The sequence below is a fragment of the Puma concolor genome, chromosome C1, assembly GCF_028749965.1.
Source record: "Puma concolor isolate L17-30 chromosome C1, mPumCon1.1.hap2, whole genome shotgun sequence".
In the NCBI taxonomy this organism is placed as follows: domain Eukaryota; kingdom Metazoa; phylum Chordata; class Mammalia; order Carnivora; family Felidae; genus Puma; species Puma concolor.
Window position 1 is genome coordinate 21,209,411 of NC_141674.1, and position 16,141 is coordinate 21,225,551.

Sequence of the window (16,141 nt, forward strand, 5' to 3'; positions counted from 1 at the left end):
AGCCTGAACACCCTCACAGATTCCACGGGGCAGCCAGACAAAGCAGGCAAACCTGGCCCTCTCACCCAGGTCACCAGACTCTTACCTGAGAAACAGCAGAAACGGTGGTCTAGGGGGTGACAACAAAGCTGAGGAAAAGATGGAGGGCACTGAAAGCATGTTTCCTGGTCGGTTTCTCGGAGAACCCAGGAAGTGGGGTAGAGAGTAGGGAGGAAGCAGAAGGCAGGCCTAGACCTAAGTACGTGACTCACTTTACGCTCCAATCCCCATTCAACAGCTGAATAAAGAATTAGGGGAGACCTGCCTGCAGGCTCCGCTGGGCAGGGCATAATGCAAGGAAGACAACTCCTTGGGTGGGGCCCCAACCCCAAAGACACTGGGAATACCCACGTCTAGCCAGGGAATCTTTCTGTATGTCAGCTCAGCCAACAACATGGGGCTGGTCCATCCGATGTGGAGCGCCTCTGGGAGTAAGGGTTGGGCTTGGGCTGGCAGAGAAGGAATTGGGTCCCTTGACTGTCCCCTGACCTCCATGCCTTTATTCATGCTTCCCTCGCTCTCTCTGCCTGGCTGCCTCCTGATCACTCTTTAAGACTGCTCTGGGGGCACCTGGGTGGCTCAGTGGGTTGAGCATCCATCTCTGGCTCAGGTCATGATCTCATGGTTTGTGAGTTTGAGCCCCACATCAGGCTCACTGCTGTCAGTGCAGGGCCCGCTTCTGATCCTCTGTCCCCCTCTCTCTCTGCTCCTCCCCCACCACTCCCCGACTCGTGCCCTCTCTCAAAAATAAGTAAACCTTAAAAGGAAAAAAAAAAAAAAGATCCAGCTGCCTCTCCTCAACCTGAATCCATCATAGTTTTCAGGGAGACCAGAGACTGTCTTTTCACCAAGCTTCCCAGGTGTTCTCAATTCTCTGCTCTTTCACTGAATGGCTTAGAGCAGTCACACCGGACAAGAGGGCCAAGGATCACTACCCACTGTGCACAGCCCTGTGCCAGGCATCTGTTTTCCCTGATCTCCTTAACCCTCAGGGCAACAAGTTTAAGAGAAGAGGAAGCAGAGGCTCGGAGAAGGTTCAAGGCAACAGTCTCTGATGCCAAATATGGGCCTGTTGCCTCCACTTACAAGGTTGGTTCTTTTTTTTTTTTTTTTTTTAATGTTTATTTATTTTTGAGACAGGAGTGACACAGCACGAGCAGGCGAGGGGCAGAGAGAGAGGGAGACACAGAATCCGAAGTGGGCTCCAGGCTCTGAGCAGTCAGCACAGGGCCCGACTCGGGGCTCGAACTCACAAGCTGTGAGATCATGACCTGAGCTGAAGTCGGATGCCCAACCCACTGAGCCACCCAGGCACCTCAGTTCTTTTTACAATAAACAGAATCTCACTAGAATTCATAGGACAGGAATGAAGAAAGTATTTTTACCCTCCTTTTACCAAAGAGGAGGAAGCTAAAGCCCAGAAGGGGGAAGTGGGGTGCCAGGATTTACAAAGCTTAGTGGAAGAGCAGACACTTGATAAGGTGGCTCCAAGCCCTTTCTGTGCTCATGCCTCATCACTCAGGGTCAGACGTCGCCATGTTTCTCAGGTGCATGAGAAGCACGGACAACTTCAGCAAGGGGGTAGATGAACCAGATTGCGCCAGGATGGATGGGGGAGGGGGTGGGGGGAGGGAGGGACCAGAGAGGCAAATCCTGCTTCACTGAACTTCCACCCTCAGTGCAGGCCCGGACTCATCCTCAGCCTCCCACGTTCTTACTCCTCCCTCCACTGAGGCCCTAGGGAAGCGAGAGGGGCCAGGAGGCGGGGCCTGGCTGAGGCCACAGTCACTGGGGTGAGGTGCGGTGGGGTGGGATGGGATGGGATGGGAGCGTTTAGGTGACTGTACCACCAAAGGCAATGATTGACGCCTTAGGTGGTCACACTTCCTCTTAAAAGGGACTATTCCCAGTCTACACATCCGGAAGCTGAGGCTCAGAGTTGAACCCCAAATGCCAGATTTCTAGCCGTGCCTGTCTGGCTCCTCCGTTTCCCCTCTGCCCTAGGTGGTCCCACAGGCAGCAGTGACCTGCACAGTGGGGGAGGTGGGGGCAGTGGCTCTTTGTTCCCTTTTTCACAGCAAACCACAGGAGCGAAGTGCCTCAGCCAGTCTTTCATTCTCTCCGGGCCCTGCCGCTCCTCCAGTGAGCCTTTCCTGCCCAAAGACGCTCTTGACCTGCTCACAGATGAAGAGGCTGGAGAAGCTGTCACAGCCACAGCCCTGCCCTGGAGGCATCTTGGCTAACACTGTCTCTATCCAATGCCCAAAGCACTCCCCTCTGGGTGGGTGGGGGGTCATTACTGAAACAATTGCTCTGAACATGCTTATGGGAATGGGCTGGGATCTTGGCAGATCTTCCAGTGGGTCTGTGGCTACAATATGCCAGAAAGGAAATGGGAAGGCTTTAGTCCATCTGGGAAAATAGGATGTCATGGCTGAAACCCAAATTTCTTAATATGACTTTCTGATGTCCCTGGTCTCACTTCACCTCACTTCTGTTTCCAAGCATGGCATCAGTTACCTCTGGGTCTTTGCACACACCGTTCCCTCCAACTGAAACATCTTTCAAGTCCCACCCGACCTGTGACGGAAACTTAGTGGTCCCTCACAGTCAATCTCCCTTACTTCCTTCCTTGCCAACAAAACTTTCCTAGAAATAGTAGGTGTTCAGCCCCAAGGGACAAGACCTGGTCTGTGGCCTGCCCATTCTCCCTTGCTGTTTTCCCACATTTACAGTTAGAGGCGGCCACGTGGCCCATCTTCTAGAAAACGACATCTTTTAGGGAGATTTTTGCTTCCTGGATGACTTCTTTCTGCTTGGCAACTGGAATGAGGCGTGGAGCTACATATTCTTCTATGAAGATTCTGCGACAATAAGATGACAAGCCCTGCTGAGAGGATGGAGGGGAAGTGTAGTAAGAGCCTGGTTCCTTGGTAGCACTCTTGAGCCCGGTACTGAAACTGCCGGCCGTCAGACTTCCGTGAGCAAAATATACCCCTATTTGTTTATGCTAGTTATTCTTTTCAGCTGAAAACATTCCTGACGCATCAGCCTCTGGGTTCCAACTTTAAAACATCACTTCCTCTAGGAAACATGCCTTTGCTCAAGCACAGGATCAAGGGACCCCTCCTGCGTCCTTGAGCAGTGGACGCATCGTACCTCTCATGATCTTTGCGGTCGCCCGCTCATCCATGTGCCCCAGCAGACTGTGGTAGGCAGCAGGGCCCCATGGTGTTCACCATTTTATTCCTAAGCCAGCATATCTGTCGAATGCGTAAGACTGGGCCTGGCCCTCACAAGCCTGCAAAAACAGTTGAAGTATGACAACGGCATAACCTCTAAGGCAGGCGTGGGAATTTACACACACATCCTGGAAAGAGACGGGTAGCACTTTGCCTGTAGAAGAGATGGCTGCTGTCCCCTGCACAGGACAGTCTGCATCACCTCATGACATGTATCACTCTGCAGCATGATGGAACATCTCTCCCTCTCTGCCTTGGCCCACTTTCAGCCAGAGCCACATCCACCCACATCCTGTGCACAGATTCGTCCGTGGTTTGGACTGCTCAGCCGCACTTGGAAGGGCAGCGAGACACCCAGGCTTTTGTCCCCTCCCACAGGGAAGTAAATCTAACGTGCGGTATCTCTTTATATTACAAGACAGTGTGCCTTTGTGTTTATTGTACCTCTTTCCTTGTCTATAAAACATTGCTCAGGCGTACCTGGCTGTTTCAGTCGGAAGAGGATGAGGCTCTTGATCTCAGGGTTTAGAGTTCAAGTCCCGTGTGGGATGCATAAATTACTCAAAATAGGGGCGCCTGGGTGGCTCAGTCGGTTAAGCGTCCAACTTTGGCTCAGGTCATGATCTCACAGTTTGTGGGTTCAAGCCCCGCGTCGGGCTCTGTGCTGACAGCTCGGACCCTGCAGCCTGCTTCAGATTCTGTGTCTCCCTCTCTCTCTGCCCTTCCCTCATTCACACTCTGTCTCTCTCTTTCCAAAATAAATAAACATTAAAAAATTCAAAAGAAATTACTTAAATAAAACTTAAATTTTCAAAATAAAATTTAAAAATAAAACACTGTGCGAAATCTAGTTAAAAGTCACCCAGTTTCTCCTATCTTCACATTTTAGGTGCCCTCTATTTCCTACCTCACATCCCTCCCAAGGGCTGATCCTGTCTCTCATAACCTGCAGGACGTTTGAGTATACACTGTAAGCTGGGTGCTTTCACACGTTATTTCACTCAATCCTTAAAATATCAGTATCTTCATTTTACACACAATAGTAATACTGGCAACACCCTATGAGCACTGTGGTAGCTACCTTATATGTGCCACGGCAAAGCCTCGTAAAGGCTGACACGGCTATTCTATATTCCCATTCTGTACATGAACAAACTAAGGTTCAGCAATTAAGTGGTAGGGAGCAGGTGAGGAGCAGGTCTGCCGAACTCCAAAGCATTTCAGAGTTGGGCCAACGGACCCACCCCTGGAATAATACCTAAGGAAGAGTACATCGATGGTTAGGGTATAAAAATTTATTACATATACAGAATATTACCACTAACGAATGCAGACAGGCTAGGACAGAATGGTGGTGGGTGGAAGATGGCTAGCTCTTTGGAAAGTGAACAGGTTTGGGTGGCTCGGAGCCTCATGCCACACGGAAAGATCAGTCAGAAGGGAGAGCACATGCCACACACTGTCGGGAGGTCAGGGCATCGAGTGACTGTTCTGTGTGCCCACCGCCTTCCCTGTCTGATCTGGGGCTTCGAAGGACGCCACGCCCAGAAGCAAGCAACTGAAGCAGAGGGGATTCCTAAGGTGGCCCAGGCTTGTCTCTGAAGTCACGGCAACACCATTTTAAGCAATATGTTTAATTGGATGATTTCCACAAACTATACACGAGGTTTCTAACCATCACAATTCAGTGAAGTACAAAACATTAAGTTACGGGCTGTGGGAAGAGAAGGCGGCACCCATGGTGGCCCCTTCCAATCCTGGTTGGTCTAGGGGTGGGGGTGGGGTAAGGTTTCATTTTAAACTGAGCCCCTCATTTCAATGTACAAAAGAATTACTCTGATCGATATTAAATTGTATTGAAAACAAAATGGACTAAAAAGCAACTACTACTCTATGTTGGGGTGGAAATGGGAAGAGAGAATGAGTCCTTCGAAGCAGGAGGGGAGACAGTCGGGGGAAGGTTCTGTGGCCGTGACCCTAGGTGGTCACTCACGCTGCTCCATTTTTACTTTCGGTGGTCTCAGGAAGGTCCGATTTTTCTTCTCTTTCTTCCCCTTTGTATTTGCTTGGAAGTTCCGCCAGCTGTCCACACGACCATCTCGACTTTCCTAAGCACAAAAGAGGTTTGGGGCGAGGAAACTAGCTGACGAAAAGGGCCTGAACCTGCTCTGCCATCCCTGCAGCCCAGCCCTGCTCAGCCCTCTGGAATAATCCAAAAATAGAACAGAGCAGAGCCTTTCTTCACGCTTCCATGAGCCCACGGAAAGTGGCATCCCATCCCCAGAAGGCACGATCAGCTATAGGCAGGAAGAGGAGGGCAAAATGTGTAATACTCATCACAACATTTGCTGGAGATCGCAGGGCTAGATACTTAGCATGTGCTATTTCTAACCCTCACAAAAAGCTGCCCATAGTCTGCAAAGTGCCACCACCATTTCACATCTGAACACACCAAGGCTCAGGGGTTAGATCACTTTCTCAAAGCCGTATGGACAGCCAGCAGCAGAGCTGCTCTTTCCACTGAACCTTCCTTCTGCCCCGCAAAACTTGGATGGAGGCTCAAAGCCAGCACAAGGCCTAGCCAGTGATGCCGGGAGGGCCTCCAGGGTCTCTCTCCTGCGTATCAAGAGCCCTATTCATTTCCTCTCTCTGCATATATGCAGGGAGACAGAAACAAAGTCATCAACTCTGGTTAGCCAATCCCTAGCCTAAGAGCTAAATGTTACAGAAGAAAAGACATCAGATGTTGCTCAATTGAGGAAATCGGCTGAGCACCTGAAGAATGTAACTAGGGTGTTAAAGAGGAATCAAGTTTAAAAGCCAGGACATCAGGGTCACAAGAACCTCAGATTTTGCTAGCAGACCTCTAAGAACGGGGCTACTCCATGATTACCCCTAAACTAAACGTGCAAAGCATTTTTCTTGAGCCCACTTGGCAGCAGTGCCTTCCATAATCTCTAACCGTTCAGGGATCCTCCTTGCTCCCGCCAAGGCTACAGAGCATACAGGCAGCTGAGCTAGGACTCATTCTCCAAAGCTCCTGCTCTTCCCCACGAATTCCCTTTCCCTGACTGTCTGCCCCAGTCAGTTCTGGCAATGCCCCAGGAACCAAGTTTCCACACGGGGAAGTTTTCTTACTCTGGAATGAGAATCCCTGGCCACCTTGGAAACTTACCTCAAAGTTTTTCTGCCACTCCCTTTCTCGTTTGGCTTTTTCTTGAGCTTCAATCTCTTCTTCCCTTTGTCGCTTCCTAGGAAGAAAACCAGACCAGAGTATTGATATGATACCTAGAGACTCTATTAACCATAAAAGTCATCTCCCCACAGAAACAAGTATATCAAGCAAATCAATTCCAAGCATATCAAGTAAACCTAATTGTAGATTAGAACATGGGCAAGAGCTACAGGGCAAGATACAAACATCCCTGTTACACAGACGGACATATATGGTTACCAAGGCCCAGCCAACAATAATCGTAAGTTACGGGCTCAGTCCAAAAGTTCCAGGCTCAGTCCGTGACAAAGCTATCTCAAGAACCCAGGTGACCCTACTTCAGTAGAACGACCATTATAATAGCAGAGGTTCTTACAAGAGGATCTCCGGACAAAACCCAATCCCAAAACAAGAACATTTCACACAGCCTCAACTACCAAAATGGAGTTACTGCTAAACACTAATAAACACTACAAAATACATAAATTCACCTCAAGATTTCTGAAAAGCCAGGGAAATCATACTTTGGGACAATAAGTATTTTGTAAGTGATTACACTGTTCAATAAATACTACATACTCACCAAAGCTGCAGCCACTAGTCACACAAACGGTTCTGGCCTCTGCCTATTTAACCCCAAGAAATCAGGAAGAAAACATATAGCACTCTTGATTAACAACTCCCTGAGGATAGGCCTATTCAATTTCCCAAAAGTCAGAGAGAATTTCTTACCCTAAAGATTCAAAAGTTTGGCTGTTTCAGATAACTATTTTAGACAGTCTCTTAAACGATACACTACATCATTCCTTGATTCGATAAACTCTTCATGAGGAAAATCCCCACAGACCAATTTTGGTTAATCTAGGTATTTAGATGGATTAAACGAATATTCTGATGTATACCTTTCGTGCATCTCTTTGGCTTCTCTCTCTTTCCTTTTAATTTCCAGCTCAGCAAAGAGTTTCATGGTCTGTTTATATACTGCTTGTTTGAACTACAAGAAAATTAAGAAAAAAAGAAAATAAAAGCATTTTACCAGCAACTTGAATCAAGCACTTTTAGATGGCGTCAAGATAAAAGCAGATGTGAACCAGCAAGGAAGAAAGATTTCAGAGAGAACTACTTAATGATGCTCTCTCCTGAGAGATAAATAACATAACCACCCATGAAAATTTTCCACTTTCACCATGCAGATGATACACAGGAAACTTGCTCTGCTAAAAAGCACGAAAAAGAAAAAAATTCGACTTGTTTATCATAACCATGTTGGAGGGCCCTTTCCTCCAAAGAACTCTGAAAAAATAACTTTCTTTCTTTTCACGAATATTTCATCATTACTCTGTGCTAGGCACCCAGCCAGGTACTATTAGTTGCTATCAAGCAGACCAGTCTCAGGAGTCTACTAACTATGGCAGGGCCACTGACGCTATTAGCTGTGTGTCCTCCACCACCCCATTATCTGTTCTCCTTCCACGTAAAGCCCCTTATCTTTAGGTATCTGGTCACCCACTGTAAAAGCCCATCTTTCCTAGGCTTCCTTGAAGCTGGTGTGGCCATGGAGCTTAGCCTCCAGCCAACAGAACGTAAGGAGAAACGATGCAGCAATTTCCCGGAATGTTCTTACAGGGAGTACGCTTATCCCTCCTTGCCACCTTCCTCTATTCTATTTGGTACTTGGGTGAGGTGATGACACACCCAGGACTGTGAGGATGGGGGCAACATCCTTGTTAGCAGAGCCAGAGAGGAAATGAGTCCTTGGATAACACATGGTCCAGGGCTGCCATACCAGGAGCCATCTTCCCAAAGACTATATTATACACGACAGAAAACAAATCACGGTCTTGTTCAAACCACCATCGTTTTGGGTCTCAGTTGTACACAGCTAAACTTACATTCTACTTAATATGCAGACAGAAAAAAATGACACAACGTGAAACAGAAAACAGAACTCGATCTTTAAAATGTTTTTTCTTCAAAATATAAAGTATTTTAAATATACAAAGAAAAATAGAAAGTAACCCATCATGCAGATTTCATAGAACCTATATCCTAAAATCAGAGACACTGGAGCAAAGAGTAATGTGCAGAGAAAAAGGGAGGTAAAGGAATCCCAAAATCTGTCACTTCTTTTTAATACTGTTATCTGCCAGGCACTGCTCAATAAAAGCAATACTGACAACTCCAGTCCCTGATAAGGACAAACCTCAAATGAGTGAAGGAGTCAGTCAGTCAATCAGAATGAATATTTCAGTATCTTAAAAAGTCCAAACTTTCTTGGATGGACAGTTACTGATTTTGAATATTTTATATTCTTTTGCTTTTTCCAAATTTTTTATCATTAGTATGTGTTCTTATATAATCAGGAAAAAAACAAGACAACTTAAAAAAGTTATTAGGGTTCCTTGGGGCAGCTGGGTGGCTCAGTCGGTTAAGCGTCTGACTCTTGATTTCAGCTCAGGTCATAATCTCATGGCTCATGAGGTAAGAGCCCCAAGTTGGGCCCTGTGCTGACAGTGCAGAGCCTGATTGGGATTCTCTCTCTCTCCCTCTCTCTGCCCGCACCCCCCCAAAAATAAACATTTAAAAAAAAAAAAAAAAAAACATCCTCAGGGTGCCTGGGTAGCTCAGTTGGTTAAGCATCTGACTCTTGGTTTCCTTGGTTTCCGCTCAGGCCATGATGTCGCAGTTTGTAAGGTCGAGCCCTGCACTGGGCTCTGTCCTGGCAGAACAGAGCCTGCTTGGGATTCTCTCTCTCCCCTTCTCTCTCTGCCTCTCCCCCCTGCTTGTGCTCTCTCTCTCTCAAAATAAATAAATAAAACTTAATAATAAAACAAAAAAAAACCCCTTGCTTTAAAAAAAATCCTTTAAATAAATAAAATTTATTTTAGAAAATGTCAGCATTCTTTATTTTTTTTAATGTTTATTTATTTTCAAGAGAGAGAGCGCAAGCGGGGAAGGAGCAGAGAGGGAGACACAGAATCCAAAGTAGGCTCTAGGCTCTGAGCTGTCAGCACAAAGCCCGATGTGGGGCCCAAACTCACGAAATGCGAGATCACGAACTGAGCTGAACTTGGACGCTTGACCGACTTGCCACCCAGGTACCCCTTTTAATTTTTTTTTTTAATGTTTTATTTATTTTCTGAGAGGAAGAACATAAGCAGGGTAGGAGCAGAGAGAGGGGGTACAAAGGATCTGAAGCAGGCTTTGTGCTGACAGGCTGACAGCAGCGAGCCTGATGTGGGGCTTGAACTCACCAACAATGAGATCATGACATGAGCTGAAATTGGATGCTCAACCAACTGAGCTACCCGGGTGCCCCGAAAATTAGGGTTCTTAACAACTTAAAGGACCAAGGAGTATTTTTTTTTTTTTTTAATTTTTTTTTTCAACGTTTATTTATTTTTGGGACAGAGAGAGACAGAGCGTGAACAGGGGAGGGGCAGAGAGAGAGGGAGACACAGAATCAGAAACAGGCTCCAGGCTCTGAGCCATCAGCCCAGAGCCCGACGCGGGGCACGAACCCACGGACCGCGAGATCGTGACCTGGCTGAAGTCGGACGCTCAACCGACTGCGCCACCCAGGCGCCCCACCAAGGAGTATTTTTAAGAGAGTCTTCAGAAAAGACCAAAGAGGGGCACCTGGGTGGCTCAGTTGGTTAAGCACTGGACTCTGGATTTTGGCTCAGGTCATGATCTCACAGCTGTGAGAGAGCCCCGAGTTGAGTTCCATATAGGGTGTGGAGACTGCTTAAGATTCTCTCTCCGCCCCCACCCCCGCATGCACGTTTCCTCTCTCTCTAAAAAAAAAAAAAAAAAAAAAAAAAAAAAAAAAAAAAAGGGGGGGGGGTGGGCACCTGGGTGGCTCAGTCGGTTAAGCGTCCGACTTCAGCTCAGGTCACGATCTCACGGTCCGTGAGTTCGAGCCCCGCGTCGGGCTCTGGGCTGATGGCTTGGAGCCTGGAGCCTGCTTCCGATTCTGTGTCTCCCTCTCTCTCTGCCCCTCCCCCATTCATGCTCTGTCTCTCTCTGTCTCAAAAATAAATAAACGTTAAAAAAAAATTTTTTTAATAAAAATAAATTAAAAAAAAAAAAAAGAAGGAGGAAAGGAAAGGAAAAAGAAAAAAAGAAAAGACCAAAGAGGATAACTGTAGAGAAACGAAGAGAAAGGAAGATTGAGGAAATGAAGAGAAAAAACTAAAATACAGGGACAGAGTACACCCAAAACAGATGGCTAGTGCAAAAGGTGACCGACTTAACAATTCTCAAGCAGAAGATGGAGCCAGTCACTGTCAGGAAAATCACTGAAGCAAGAACTGTAAGCAAGTTTCCGTAGCAAGACATCTTCTCTTGTATAAATCTTTTTTTTTTTAAGCTTATTTATTTATTTTGAGAGAGAGAGAGAATGAGGTAGGGGCAGAGAGAGAGTGAGAGAATCCCAAGCAGGCTCTACACTGTCAGTACAGAGCCCCATGTGGGACTGAAACTCACGAACCATGAGATCATGACCTGAGCCAAAATCAAGAATCAGATGCTTAACCTACTGAGCCACCCAGAAGCCCCTATAAATCTTTAAAAACAAGATAAGTACATGGTGACTTACTTACTGACCTAAATTGAAGCAAGATTAAGATGACTTTGAATTTTTCAGGCTAGGAAGGCAATCAGACACAAATATCTAAGTAGAATCTCTCACTCAACTAATCTCCACTAATGAACTCAATGGATGAAGCAATGCTGTTTCTCTGCAAATTATTACCTGAAGCACAATGAGCACTCATAGCTGGTGGAAAGCCGTTTACTAGCTGTTTAGAGTCACTTGTGGTTGCTCCCAAAGTGGTTTATGACATTTGCAATTACTACCATACTTATGAGATTTAAATATCACAGAAAATTTTTTTAATGTTTTTTTATTATTTTAAGAGAGAGAGAGACAGAGGTGAGTGGGGGATGGGCCGAGAGAGAGGGAGACACAGAATCTGAAGCAGGCTCCAGACTCTGAGCTTTCAGCACAGAGCCCACTGCGGGGCTTGAACTCACGGATCACGAGATCATGACCTGAGCAAAAGTCCAATGCTTAACCAACTGAACCACCCCGGCGCCCCTACCACAGAAACTGATGAATGTGGTTATACAAATAAATGCTTGTGGTATCTTTTTAAACTCAGTGAAATGCTTTAGAAAGATTCAATAAAAATAAGTCCCTAAAAATATTGCTGTTGAATTAGGTACAGGAGAGACATCTGGAAAAGACTGAAAAATGAATCCTCTGGGTGGGCTTGCAGTTTTGAAGGCCTTAGCCTGCTGCGGCCTCTCTTACCCAGCAAAGCAATAAAGCTATTATTCTTCTTTATCCCGTCCAAAAAACCCAAAGTCCCAAAAATCAAAAAACAATAAATCATATATAGCTAGGATTTTCCTCTTGGTTTGTTTCACAAATACCTAAGTTTTCAACGTACTTCAAAAAACATTAAAAGTAGAAACTATATGTGTGAGCCACATCGGGCTTTCTGCTGACAGCTCAGAGCCTGGAGCCTGCTTCAGATTCTGTGTCTCCCTCTCTGCTCCTCCCCTGCTCGTGCACGCACATGTGCATGCACGTTCTCTCTCTCTCTCTCTCTCTCTCTCTCTCTCTCTCTCAAAAACAAATAAAACATTTAAAAAAAAAAGTAGAAACTACGGATAATGCTTGGTATGTATGTTTTATACAGTGAAGTCAACTGCAAACTCCAATCAGCAGACACACACTCAAAGAAAAAACCATAGTCCTATGGTTTAAAAAAAAAAAAAAAAAAGTGAAGCTTAAAGAAAGGTGAATGGACATACATTTAAATACTTTAAATTAAAACCAAATGTTTCTAGCATGTATGCACCATTTTTTAGGCTTCCTTCTCTTTAACCCACCAATCAGTGAGCTCAATCACATGAGATAAGGTGGTTTTTCACATATTTCACTCACCAGCTCAGGATCATCCTCCTCCACATTTGTAGGTTTTCCTTCCTTCTTTAATTGCTTTTTTCGCTCTTTCACCTAAAAAAAATTTTTTCATCAGTTGAGAATATCCATTAAGCTGCACACATATAACATGTGCACTTTTCAATGGATATAGATACAATAAAAGGTTTGCATGGAAAAAAAAAAAAAAATGAGCCTCTTCCCCTCCCCTCCAAAACAGCAATGCAGTTAAAGGAGAACTAGGAATCAGGGGTCCTTCCTCTAACCTCATCTAAAATCCAATCCACCAGGAAGGATGCAAGAGGACCAGCAAGGAAGTTGTCCCCAACTCATCCGATCCTAGGCCAGATCCACAGAACCTTTGATACATTGAACAGATTACCCATTAATCTTTTGTGGTTTGTAGTTATGTGTTTATAGCAAAGAAACTACATTTGTCAAGTTTTATAAGAAGCTACAGAATTTGTGGCATTAAGTGTAACTGTTTCCAGGTATTTCAAAAACTGCATTATTGATAATTCTCACTGTGAAACCCCCTTAAACCAGTAATTTTCAGACCACATTAACTGTTTGTTTGTTTGTGTTTGTTTTATCACTCTGGCCACCATTTAGAGCTAAAAAAAAATAAACATACCCATTCACATAAGAATGTCATTTCTCTATTAAATAACCATTTACTACTGCTCCAGCAAAAAGCCAGTGTCTTCCAAGCTCAGAATGGCCCTACTGCCACCTTGTGGCCAGAAAGCCTGAGGATGGCTCCTTTATAGGCCAAAATAAGAGGAAAAGTAAATATACCACAATGATTTAAGGAGAACTTGTCAGGTCCTTTCCTGATTTCTACCAAAATTTTGCCTACAGGTACCACTTCCAACACATGACCAGCAAGATAGACTTATGGCCATCTGTCTCTTTTTTACCCATTTTCTTCATCTAAATTGGACTCATTATTACTATTACTGGTTATACAGTTCTATTTCAGATTCCAAAGCTCTTCAAAGAAAAGGTCACACCCATATTCACTCCCAATTGAAACAGCTCTTACAAATGGCCTCACAATTCTTGCCCCAGCAAGTAAAAAATAAAAACAAAAACCTTTCTTACCTCAAGCAAGCCATCTTAACCCTTCCCACCACTCAGGAGATTTAGGTAATGCAAAAAAATAAAGCCAGCTATAACTCAATTTATTTTAGTTGATCCTTCCCAACCCTGTTATTAATACAGATATACACCTCCTCCTATTAAAAAAAAAAAATTACTCATATCCCCTTGCCAGTCTTTCCTCAAGCCCATGTTCCAACCCCTTCACTGAGACAAGAATAAAAATCCAGGGTCAAGGATCACCATGGCTGCTCCACTCTTCCACTCTCAGAAGTGGGTAACGTGACAACACGTGACGAGAGGGAAAGAAAAGCCCTCTCTCCACAGCATGCAGCTGGTAAGGGAAAGAGGTGGGAGCAGCCTCCTAGCCACTCCACACCCTGAGCTCTAAGGCACAACACTATTCATGAGCACCACAGCGAAGTTACAGAGACCACATAAATGGTCACAAATTGCACCAGTAGGTATTGCCAGGTTAACATCTACCCTCCTGCAAGGTGCCCAAGGCTTGCTAATACTTCCTGTAAACACAGCAGCACTATAAATACTTACAGTGTGTTCCACGTATTCTTTTCCTGCCTGAATTACATCCAGGGCCCTCTTCTTTTGCTCCTGATCCAGTAGCAACTTGTAAGCTTTGTCCACAGCTAATGCAAAACATTGAAATTAACTGTTTCTGCAAACACCCTCTGAAAGTCTGAACTATACTCAGGCAGCGTAAATGGACTTGTGCCATCTAAAAGCATTCCCTATTTTGTTAAATTATTTATTGTTGTTAAGCTAATTTTAAAACATACAACTACAGCAATGACTTTCCTTGAGAGCCTTGGAAAAAATTAAATATACCCTCAAGACTATATACACCACAACTAGATTTAATTCAGTGACAAAATACTTCCAATTATTTTTGTTGTTGTTCAAAGAAGAAAAATGATCCTATGCAGTAACAGTCTTTGTTGGCACATAAAAGTTTTAACAAGGCAAAGTTAAGATCTATTTCTTAAACAGCAACATTCTGCTTTGCAATGACAACTGTTCTACTGAAAACCACAGCTTCTTCATCACCAGAAGACAAAACTGTAACATTCCTTCCTTGATCCAGGACAAGGAACAGTTAGTCTCTAGCACTGATAAAAGTTTTAGTCAGGAGCAGGTAAATTTACAAATACCTTCAAAAGCCTTTTGTGCTCTGTCAGCATCATCTTGGTTTTTGTCAGGATGCACCAATATGGATAACTACAACAAGGGGAAAGTTAGGTTTGTCAATACGAGGAACATTTAGTAACTCTTCACCTACATCATGCTTCCTTCCAACCAAAAGCTCTAAGGTATTATAGCAAAAAAGACTGTCAGCCAGAAACATTTTTTACAAATTAGTAAGTATCATAAAATGTGCAGAAACACTGGTCCTTAGAATTCAAGCACCAAAAGGTAAAATGCTGGGAAACATTTAGGATTTTAATCACAAAGTCGAGAAGAAATATAAGCCAAGCATTACAAGGATGCTGTGAGGATGAAGAAGACAGACTGAAAAGCACCCCGTTCCTATTATGTTCCTTATACTGATAAGCACTAAGAAGGCTAAAGCACGTATGAGACATCATCTCTTTCCTAAAAGAACTTTTAAAGTTGTGGTTCTCTAAGGAGGGGGGCGGGGGATAGGTTAAATAGGTGATGGGGACTGAGGAGTGTACTTGTTGTGATGAGCACCGGCTGATGTACGGAATTGCTGAATCACTATATTGTATGCCTGAAACTAATATTACATTGTATGTTAACTAGAACTAAAATCAAAACTTAAAAAAAAAAAAAAAACATTAAGTAGTAGTTCTTAGTTCTGGCTATGCTCCAACCCTGTAAAGCTTTTTAAAATATAGGTCTACTTGCTACTCTCAGACCCTCTGAATCAGTCTCTGACATCTGTACTTTTTTTTGAGAGAGATAGCACACGTGTGCACAGGAGCAAGGGAGGGGCAGAAAGAAAGGGAGAGAGAGAATCCCAAGTAGGCTCCTCACTGTCAGTGCAGAGCCCAACATGGGGCTCAATCCCACAAACCATAAGATTATGACCTGAGCCCACATCAAGATTCAGACATTTAACCGACTGAGACACCCAGGCACCCCTGGAATCTGTACTTTTTTAAGCCTCTACTGGATTAACCTCTACTCGGTAACAGGTGACAGTAAGGAATTAGTGTCAATTTTGTTAGGTCTGACAAGTAGTTATGCAAGAAAATGTCCTTTTTTTTTTTCTTGGGGGGATACATGATGAAATATTGGGGGTAAAGTACCATGATATCTATAATTTACTTCACAACTCGGCCAAAAACATAGTTAATGAAGCAAACTGTTGCCTACAGATGGTGAGTATATGAGTACTCACTGCTCTATTCTTTCTTTTTAAAATATAATTAAAAATTTTTATAACAGGGGCACACCTGGGTGGCTCAGTCAGTTAAGCTCAGGTCATCTCACGATTTGAGCCCCACATTGGGCTCTGTGCTGACAGCTCAGAGCACGGAGCCTGCTTCAGATTCTGTGTCTCCCTCTCCCTCTGCCCTTCCCCTGCTCACGCTCTGTCTCTTTTAGTCT

At 44.5% G+C, this 16,141-nt stretch overlaps 1 protein-coding gene across 1 annotated transcript in view; it reads right to left on the bottom strand.

Annotated features, from left to right (window-relative positions):
* Positions 1-4,561: 4,561 nt before the first annotated feature.
* Positions 4,562-16,141, bottom strand: part of DNAJC8 (DnaJ heat shock protein family (Hsp40) member C8) — a 28,002-nt gene continuing 16,422 nt past the window's right edge. Inside the window, exons 4-9 of the mRNA XM_086716181.1 lie at positions 14,719-14,785; positions 14,102-14,196; positions 12,452-12,523; positions 7,398-7,489; positions 6,457-6,532; positions 4,562-5,389 (exon numbers count right to left, since the gene is read on the bottom strand). Coding sequence (XP_086572307.1) covers positions 5,267-5,389; positions 6,457-6,532; positions 7,398-7,489; positions 12,452-12,523; positions 14,102-14,196; positions 14,719-14,785 — 525 coding nt within the window. The 3' untranslated portion in view covers positions 4,562-5,266. The remainder of the gene's footprint in view (positions 5,390-6,456; positions 6,533-7,397; positions 7,490-12,451; positions 12,524-14,101; positions 14,197-14,718; positions 14,786-16,141) is intronic.